We start from the raw sequence: 9,638 nt of genomic DNA, 5'->3' as shown, positions 1-9,638 counted from the left end.
GACATAGAGATGAACAACTTTCGTGAAGGATGAAACTTGATTTGAGCGCTGAATTTAAATCTTGGGCCCACTCCATCTGACTGCAGCAATGCATGTCTAGCCATATTTTGGCCATTTTGATGTTCATGGAACATTATCTTCCATTTTAGGCAAAAATACGATTTTTGGTACAAACAACAATCATGTGCTAATAATTGGCAAGTGATTATGTTTCGTCCATTTGTGGGAGAGATAATTGCTGCAAACTTTAAAGTCTCTACTGCAAATGGTTTACGTCGTATGTATTCTACTGAGATGAACTGAGTGTAGCTTATTTCTAGGTCTCATTTAATTTTTCCTTCTTAGTTTCTCTTTGGTGCAAGCAATTCTCACTGTAATTGGCAGTGCCCCTTGAATTTTTTGATGATATTTATGTACCTATTCATCTTTTGCCTGTTCCATCCCACTCCGAGCCCGACACAAGAAAGAGGTGACCCTTCCATGTCTGCTTTGATAGAAGTACATATAGAGCTTTATATGCATAATCCTGCATGATTTCTTGTTTATTGGTGTTTTTTTAAATTACCCTCAAATATGTCATTCATTATATTCGCTGAGGATTACAGGGACAGAGTCATATGGTCATGGAAGTGTCCTGATTCAGATGCAGAACTTGTTATTGATGGGATGGATCAAGTTCGTGTTATTGTCTGTTTATCCATATACACTCAAATTTATGGTGCCTTAAGTGTATACTAACTTTTAGTTCCAAATGGGCGGATAAAATTCCAAGCTCACAGTGTGAACTATCCTCCAATTCTAATTGAGCAGCCAGAAGACTCAAAACCATTTGCCCCTACGGTGGTTACCGTAAGTTCATGCTTTGAACCTTATCATATGAGTCATTGCATCTAGCTGTAGCATCACTTGATCTCTAGTTCTCTACGATTCTCCAAAGGCAATGAATTACTGAAAAAATGCTGCTTTGTGAAACTTTTGTTCTCTTTAAAATATGCTATTCCTTCGTTCACATATAGTGTTGATGCGAAAAAGTGGTTCGGCACTCTTGGGCTCAACTTAGTGATATTGGACCTTCGGAATGCTTTAGGCCTCGGTGTAGCGTGTGATCTGCAAGATGAGAAAACGCTCGGTAAAACCTAGGGTACCGGTGTGGTACCGGCCAAAGGCTCTCCGATGTTTAAGTAAGTTTGGATTTAGTAAATTAAATTGACAGATTTGACCACCAAAAAAAAAACTGACAGATCAATAGGCTTGTATGCCGTTAGGTCTGGTTACCTCTATTTTGGGATAGCTGTCCTCTTTTATAGGCAGTGGGAGTTGTGCATGTTGTTTAGAATTTCGATGTGGGACTGTAGATGTCAATTGTGAACATGCCACGTGTCCTGGAGAAGGGAGTTGCCCTAATCGTTGGATCGGTAGGCTAGGTGCCGAAGGCTACCATAATCAGGCTCAATCTTGTCCACGTGTCTGACTCCCATAGGCTGTTCATTTTGGCATACACAGGAGTCCCCCAAGTTCTCATTTGATAGTTCTCGGATGGGGATTTGATGCCTTCTTCGGCAAGCCGAATACCGTCCTACCGTTCGGTCACCAGGTAAAGGCTGGCACCTGGTCCTTGTCCCTGCGCTTCTTAGTTCGGAAGCATATACTTGGGAACTCAAGGGTCACTCCTTCAGGGATTACCGTTCGGTAGCGGATGCCATGTGAAATGGGCACCGAACAGGCCTTTCCAATTAGTCGTTGACTTGAGAAAGTTTGATCTTTCATTCGAGGCACGCACGCTGGGGAGGAGAAGCGATGGGACAGGATGACGCTTCGTCTTCTGTGCCTCGCGTGCTGTCAGAACTCCCATTCCCTAGGTAACACGTGGCGTGTCTACTCACGCGGAGCAGCGCCATTAATGCATCGTTTGGTTTCTCGAGGCGTGCCGTTCCAATCCTTCGCCCTATAAATAGGAGTGACTCCAGATGAGAAGTTCACTTTGCGTGTTTGTGAGAAGCGACAGCTCTGTCCAGGCGATTCCCGGTGAGAGTTAACGACAACCAAGGCGATTTCTGACGAGATGATTCGGTAGTCGAGGCGATTTCTGATGAGACTATTCGGCAGTCGAGGCGATTTCCCTTCGTCTACAGTTTGTGATAAGGTACCGTTCGGCACTTCATCCAATTCTTTAATTATTCTGTACACGTCCAACCTTGGCATGAACTAGACTGAACTTTATGCAAGTGGGGTTTTGTTCGGTAGTCTGATTGCCATAGGTAGTGATGTAGGTATCGGTAGGCTAGTCTTCTGCATGGCCCTTAGTTTTCTTTTCTCTCTGTTTGTAGATGTTCGATAGCGAGTCTCCACTCGAGAGAGAACCCAACATGTTTAATGAGGAGTCATCGGACGGTCAGGGGGATTCCAGCAGCGAGACCTTGAGTCTTGATGCCGAGAGTGATGGTGATACCGATGTCGAGGTCATCGGTGAGAGGACTAGTTCCGTTCTCACCCACGGAATAGGGAAAGGGTTAATGACCAGTCAGCCAGTGCCGTTGGCTGTGGTGTACAGCGACGGCAGTTGTGCCGGTGCGAACCAGCATCGTGAGTTCCAGATGGGGGATACTCGGGTGCTGGATCGGCACACAGTCATCAATCAGAGACCTCCACTTTTGGCCGTGGAGAGGCTACTGCCGAACCTCCTTCACAACCGAGGGTAACCATAGTTCACCGGGGAAAACCTAGGGTACATATGGGTGTGCCGAAGGAGCATCTGTTCAGTGTAGACTACTTGGAGCCCAATAAGATGACCGTATGTGAGCTAGTCAAGCTTCGTGTCGAATACGGTATCCTGGATTTGGTAAAGATGAGGATTCCAGGTCCTACCGAATCCGTTAGCAATCCAGAGGACGGTGAGGTCGTCTTTTTCACAGACGTTCTTCAGCAGGCGTTCGGCTACCGTTGCAACCTCCAGTCTAGAAGATACTGGCCCATCTTGGATATAGCCCAGGCCAGTATAACCCTAACTTCTGGGTGGCCCTGATGGGGGTGATTGCTGCCTTCGATATTGCCGAAGAGGGGGAGCCTTCCTACGAGCAATTCTCCTGCTTATACAGCGTCACCAAATCTAAGAGCGCCGATCATGGGGGTTGGGTTCAGGCCAACTACCTCAGGGCTTCCAAACGGGGGCATTTCGTCAGTGCCGTGCCGACTTCTCAGAAGTCTTGGAGGAATCGGCGGGTGCTGCTCTCTGACAATTGGTAATCGCCTTCGGGAACGCTCGTCCGTTTTCATATTCCCACCACCTTCCAAATAGCCGGTAGGTCACCAATATACCAATCGGTAGGTCAATAATATGCCCGTTTTGAGAGATCCTCAATCATCATCTATTGTTTTGCAGGAAAACTGAAGCAGCCAATTCCTACTCAGTCAGAAGATTTATCAGGAATTTCTTTTTATCGAGAATCTAATCAGAGCCCGCCTTCTCACCCCTGCCAAGAGTGAGTCAACTTGGCCCTTCTTTTCATATGTTTATTTATGACTTTTAGTTGTTTGACCGATCTTCGGTACGTACAATGACCGACCCCAAAAAGTCTGCCGAGGCCAAGAAGATGAACGAGTCTTCTAAGAGGCGCCTCATGATGGGCTTGAGGGAGAAAAAGCAGAGACGGCAACCGGAGGCGGCCCACGTACAGGCAGAGGAGGGTAGATCGGAAGAGCAGACCCTCGCCAATCTTCAGAGGCCGGATAATGCCGAGCTTGTTTCCAGGTGGGTTGCTGAAGCTGACTCAAAGCCGAGGCCGGGGCAGACTGCCGAAGCTGCTGCCTCTAAGGCAGCTGGGAAGCGGCCACTGATGGTGGATCTTGATGCCGAACCAGTTTCCAAGCGTGGGCGGCAAACTGAGGTACCGAAGGCTATCCTTGCTACTAAGGACGAAGAGGGCTCTGCCGAGCCTGTCAACATCGCCTGTCTGCCCAAGACAGTCCAGTTTGCGAACCATATGATCCTCGGTTCGCAAATGGATTTGTCAGAGATTGAGGAGCTCCCTAAGAGGCTCCTTCGGGAAGAGGCTAGACGCGCCTTCCGTCTCCATGCTTCTGTAAGTTTCCTCCATTCTCATCTTCTTGTTTCCATTTGTTACATTACTTTGTCGGTTGACTGGTTCCTTTGTAGGCATCCATGGATATGTGGCTCTGCATGAAGCGGGTCATCGCCTCTGCCGAACGGGAGAAGAGAGCATATGAGGACGGGCGCGCCAAGGTAGCCGAGGCTGGCAAGGGTCTTTAAGACCACGCCACTCTCTTTAAGGACAAGGAGGCTGCTGAACGGCAAGTGAAGGCTTCCGAAGCCAAGCTTGCCGAGATTAGAGTGGCTCCATGTCTGTCAAAGCTTTTATCTTTTCTGGATTTGCCTCAATTCCCCTTTGGCTAATCATGAAGCCGAGGAATTTTCCAGAAGATACGCCAAAGGCGTACTTCGTTGGATTCAACCGCATTCGGTATTCTTTCAAGATGCCGAACTTGAGGGATAAATTGCTCAAATTCTCCCCTGTTGTCTTACTCTTCACCAGCATGTCGTCGACGTAGACTTCCATTATACTGCCAATATGCTTGGCGAAGATCCGGTTGACCAACTGTTGATATGTTTCCCCCGCATTCTTCAGGCCGAACGGCTTGACGTTATAGCAGTACAGGCCTTTGTCCATGATGAAGGCTGTATGCTCGCTGTCGGCAGGATGCATGAAAATTTGGTTGTATCCCGAGTAGACATCCATGAGGCTTAGCAATTCGTGGCCAGCAATGGCGTCGACCAACTGATCTATTCTTGGCAACGGGAAGCTATCCTTCGAACATGCCTTGTTCAGGTCGGTGTAGTCTTGGCACAATCGCCATCCACCTTTTGCCTTCCAAACCATAACAGAGTTGGCCAGCAATATCAGGTACGTAGCCTCCCGAATAAAGCCGATGTTCGTTAGCTTGTCTACTTCGGTTTTCATGGCCTCGTACCTTTCGGCATCGTAGGATCGCCGCTTTTGCGAAACGGGTTTGTATGCTGGAGAGATGCTGAGCTTGTGGCTGATGACTTCGGGGGAAATGCCTGGCATGTCATTGTAGGACCAAGCAAACACTTCCGAATGTTCTCGCAAGAACTGTATGAACTTGGTCAGGCTGGCCCTTGTCTAGGGCTACGGTTTCCAAATCCTCGGCAGGCTGAGCTTGCGGGGTTGGAGCTTTGCCTCTTGGATCATTGATTAGCTCATTGCCGTTTGGCAAGCCCTCCACCGTTAAGGTTTCCCGGGTGTTCTTGGGTTCTACGAATTTTACTGCTATTGCATAGCAGTTCCGAGCGCTGAGTTAATCCCCCTAGTCATCCCCATGCCGCAGCAAGTGGGGAATTTCATCAGCAGCATGTGAGGGGAGAGGTGTGCCTTGATCCCTGTGAGTGCCGTTCGACCAATTATGACGTTGTACACCGTTGGGCAATCGACAATGAGGAATTGGTCGTACACCGTAGTCTTCCGTGGGGCAACGCCGAAGGCGATGGGTAGGCTAACCTACCGATTGGTTGGACCAGGTCTCCCGAAAAGCTAAGGAGGGGGGCCAGTTGCCGATTTATATGGCTGTCATCTATCCCCAGTTCTCCAAATGCGTCGGTAAAAATGACATTTATCGAACTCCAAGTGTCGATCAAGACCCTTCCAACATCAAATTCGACGATTTCGGCTCAGATAATCATCAGATCATCGTGTGGGTAAAGGATCACTTCTTCCTCCTCTTCGTAGAAGGTTATGGGTTTCCACCGTACCTTCGGTATTTTCGTATGCCGACTGCTCTCAATGCCGAGGACCTGGGGATATTGAGCTGCCCTGACGTACTGCTTCCTTGAGCGGTTGGATACGCCTGCCAAGGTTGGTCCTCCGCTAATGGTGCTGATCATGTTGACCTGTCAATTTGCGTTCGGGGCAGGCGCCTATTGGGGCCTGGCGATGTACCGATCCAACTTGCCCTCCCGAATCAATCGTTCGACGATTTTTCGTAGGCTGATGCAATCCTCCGTATTGTGATTGTTGTGTTGGTGGTATCGGCAGAATTTGCCGATGTCCCGGTTGTCTTGTCGATTGGGTTTCTGGTTGGTGGGTTTCGGTATAATCTCGTGCTCGTTCATGAGAACAGCCTCGTAGGAGGTGTTGAGCAGAGTGTAGACTTCTTGCCCTTGGCTGTGGTTCGGTAGTGGCGCACGGTGGTCATTGCGGCCGAATCTCCCCTTTCCTTTTTTGGAGTGTTCCTATCGAGCGCCTCCGTGTGAGTCCTTCCATTTATGCCCTACCTGATACCCACCATTTTTCTCGATAGTGTCGTACGGCTTTTCTTGCGCCAAATACTTCTGTGGTACTGGTTCCTCCTGCCGAGCCGAAGGCCCGGCCATTGAGTTGAAGTATTCGGCTTTGGCGTGGATCATCGCTTATTTCATCAACTCATCGTAGGTACGCCAGTTGCTACTGTGTAGCAGGTACCGAAAATGTGAGGACCGAAGGCCACTCTTGAAGGCGCCGAAGGCTGCCCTGTCATCGGTTTCCAGGCACCTGGAATACTCATGACTGAAACAAGCTGCATACTCCTGAAGGGGATCATCTTCCCACTGCCGGATGGTGTACAAGTTGTCAGCAGAGTATAGTCTGTCTGTCTGAATTAGAGTTTGGCATATGGGACCGAAAATCGGCCAAACCGGCCGAACCAAACCGGTCAGTTTGGTTTGGTTTGGTTTTTTTTTTCTTTTTTTGGGCAACGGTGCATGAACCGGACCGAACCGGCCTTCACGGTTCGACGTTTGGTTTTCAATTTCAGAAACCATCAGTGAACCGGACCGAACCGGGTATGTTAAATTATATGTAATTAAATAATTATAATACAACCTTATTTCCATTTTCAACATTTAAGTAAATGTCTTTGTCATTTTACTTTTATTTATTTTTATATTACTCCATTTACTTAAGTTTACAATGTAAATAAGGAAGTACCCCTCATTTGGATTCAAATAAAAATACTAGAAAATCAAATTCCAACCAAATCAAATTATGAAAAATCGATTTTAGTGCAAAATACGATTTAGGCTAAAAATGATGGCTCATTAAGTCAACATATACTTCATACTAAAATCCCATAAAATCAAGTTTTCTTATTTGATGTATGAGGAATAAAAGCCGCCAAAAATTATCTTGAGAAAATTATTATTCCGAAAATCCATTTTTCATACTTAGTCAATATTTTTACATAATGGTGAATGATGCATATGGTTTAGTTTGAAACTTTGGATGGATGTGAATGATGAACGATGCATATGTTTTAGTTTGAATTGAAAGGATTGATTGAATGAATGAATTTGAATATGTTGTAATGTGAACGGTGAATGAATGTTTGAGTTTGAATGAATTTAGAGTCTACATGTTTCCAAGCAGGTTTTCACCAAACCAAACCAAACCAAACCGAGCTAACCGGTTAACCGACCGGTTCATTGGTTCGGCGCACGGTTTGAATTTTCTCTAAACCGGAGTTCATGGTTCGGCGCATGGTTTGGCCTCAAAACCGAACCAAACCAAACCGAGCCCACCCCTAGTCTGAATCATGAAATGGTTCAGGAAGATCTGTTTCAGCTCATCAAAGCAATCGACTGTCCTTGGTTCCAAACGATAGAACCAGTTCAAGGCTGCCTCCGTAAGCGAGGACAGGAACAGCATGCACTGTCCTTCGTCGCTGAGCCTCTTGCATCCCACGGCAAACTTGAAAGAGTGAAGGTGCGGGTTTAGGGCTACGCATGTGTAAAACGATATGTGAAGGGGCTGCACGTCCCTGTCCTGCCGTAAGCGTCTTATGCGCTCGATGAACGGTCCTGGCCGAAGCTTTCCCCAATCGGGTTCCTAAGAACGAGTTCTGTCGTCCTCCATCTTCTGCACTCTCTTAAGGAGGAGTTGAATGACAGGGTCTCTACTTGGGATTTCTTCCGTCGTATGGTGTTGTGAATGTCGAGGGGACCTGATCGGGTTAACCTCGGAGTACCTCGTGGGCGTTGCCGAACGGTAGGTTGATGACTGATTCGTGGGGGGGACGTACTCATGGTCGGATTCGGCCGTCGACTCCAAACCTTGTACCCTTCGTATGGGAGATTTGTTCCCCATAACCCTCAATCGAGAATCGTTTAGGCGCACATCGATTCGGATTGGTGACCTCTGCCGTTCGGCCTCCCGATCCAAGAGTCTATGGCGACAATCGGAATAGACCTTCTTCGGTACATGGGGTTTACCCTTAGGGGCCGGAACCACTAACTGTTTGGAGGGCGCAGGCATTGCCTTTGCCCCCTTTTTACCCTTCTTCTGCCGATGGGGAGTCTATAGACTCTGGGAGGATTGATTAGTCTGAATGTTTTGTGTTTGCTGGTGGTTAAGCAATTGTTGTGTTTCGTCTACTTTGGACGAGAGAAGATTGTTGTGTTCCTATAATTTTGCCATGTCCTGCCGAAGAGCCGTGATTTGAGCTAGGAGCTCGGCCTCGGCGGTGGTTTGGATTACAGAGGAATTGTCTGCCGTTGTGCATGGGGGTAGCGCTAGGCTAACTCTGCCTTGCCTATCGAACGGCAATCCCTCCTGTGGTAAGAACGTAGATTTAGATGTGGTCCCCATATGGTAGGGATAAAGGGTCGATTGCTTATCGTTCCCACAGACAACGCCAAACTGTTGATGCGAAAAAGTGGTTCAGCACTCTTTGGCTCAACTTAGTGATATTGGACCTTCGGAATGCTTTAGGGCCTCGGTATAGCATGTGATCTACAAGATGAGAAAACGCTCGGTAAAACCTAGGGCACCGATGTGGTACCGGCCGAAGGCTCTCCGATGCTTAAGTAAGTTCGAATTTAGTAAATTAAACTGACAGATCAATAGGCTTGTATGTCTTTAGTTCTGGTTACCTCTATTTTGGGATAGCTGTCCTCTTTTATAGGCCTTGGGAGGTGTGCATGTTGTTTAGAATTTCGACGTGGGACTGTAGATGTCGATTGTGAGCATGCCACGTGTCATGGAGAAGGGAGTTGCCCTAATCGTTGGATTGGTAGGCTAAGTGCCGAAGGCTACCATAATCAGGCTCAATCTTGTTCACGTGTCTGACTCCCATAGGCTGTTCATTTTGGTATAAACATACAGTAACTCTAATTCCTTTGTTACATTATGTCAAATCTTCATTCAAATTAAATGAGGGTTCTCTTTTGACAAGTAGATTTCTAATGAATTCTATGAGGCTCCAATTTAGTTTCCTATTTTGTAGGGATCAATTGATTTTGATGGTTTGGACACTGTTTCATGGTGGGACAATGCAGAAGACAAGGATGAAGAACCTGAAGACCCTTAAGCTTACAGACCTTCAGAAGAGGGAACTACTTTGTTTCTCATGACCATGTTTGAAGTCATGGATACAATTTGGTTTGAGCTTGTAACTTTTTCATTTTTGATTATATATAAATTATTGTCGTTCAAATAAGCTTGATTGGAAAGTGGACAAACTTTAGTGGTCTAGAGGGGTGATACAATATGAATTCCATGGTGAATCAGCTTAGCTTGAGCCTTGTGGACTCATTGGTTTTGACTTGCTGTCTCATTTGCAATAATATTCTT

General features: G+C 46.9%; 1 protein-coding gene across 1 annotated transcript; it reads left to right on the top strand.

Moving 5' to 3' along the window:
* Window positions 1-207: 207 nt before the first annotated feature.
* On the top strand, window positions 208-9,375 carry LOC110750945 (DNA-directed RNA polymerase III subunit rpc8-like). The gene is made up of 5 exons (XM_021951334.1): window positions 208-277; window positions 385-469; window positions 606-679; window positions 746-849; window positions 9,292-9,375. The coding sequence occupies exons 1-5, from the start codon at window positions 208-210 to the stop codon at window positions 9,373-9,375; spliced, it is 417 nt and encodes a 138-aa protein (XP_021807026.1).
* The last annotated feature ends 263 nt before the right edge of the window (window positions 9,376-9,638 follow it).

This window comes from Prunus avium, chromosome 7, assembly GCF_965620075.1.
Source record: "Prunus avium chromosome 7, drPruAviu1.hap1.1, whole genome shotgun sequence".
NCBI classification, from domain to species: Eukaryota; Viridiplantae; Streptophyta; class Magnoliopsida; order Rosales; family Rosaceae; genus Prunus; species Prunus avium.
Note: the sequence above shows the minus strand (reverse complement) of the source record. Positions and strands in the feature narration are given on the sequence as shown.

Bases quoted from the DNA above. Each gene is read 5' to 3' on its own strand.
- LOC110750945 (XM_021951334.1), top strand. From the start codon at position 208: ATGTTTCGTCCATTTGTGGGAGAGATAATTGCTGCAAACTTTAAAGTC. The intron at 470-605 runs GTGACCCTTCCA...TGAGGATTACAG, and splicing joins GAGCCCGACACAAGAAAGAG to GGACAGAGTCATATGGTCAT. The intron at 850-9,291 runs GTAAGTTCATGC...CCTATTTTGTAG, and splicing joins TTGCCCCTACGGTGGTTACC to GGATCAATTGATTTTGATGG.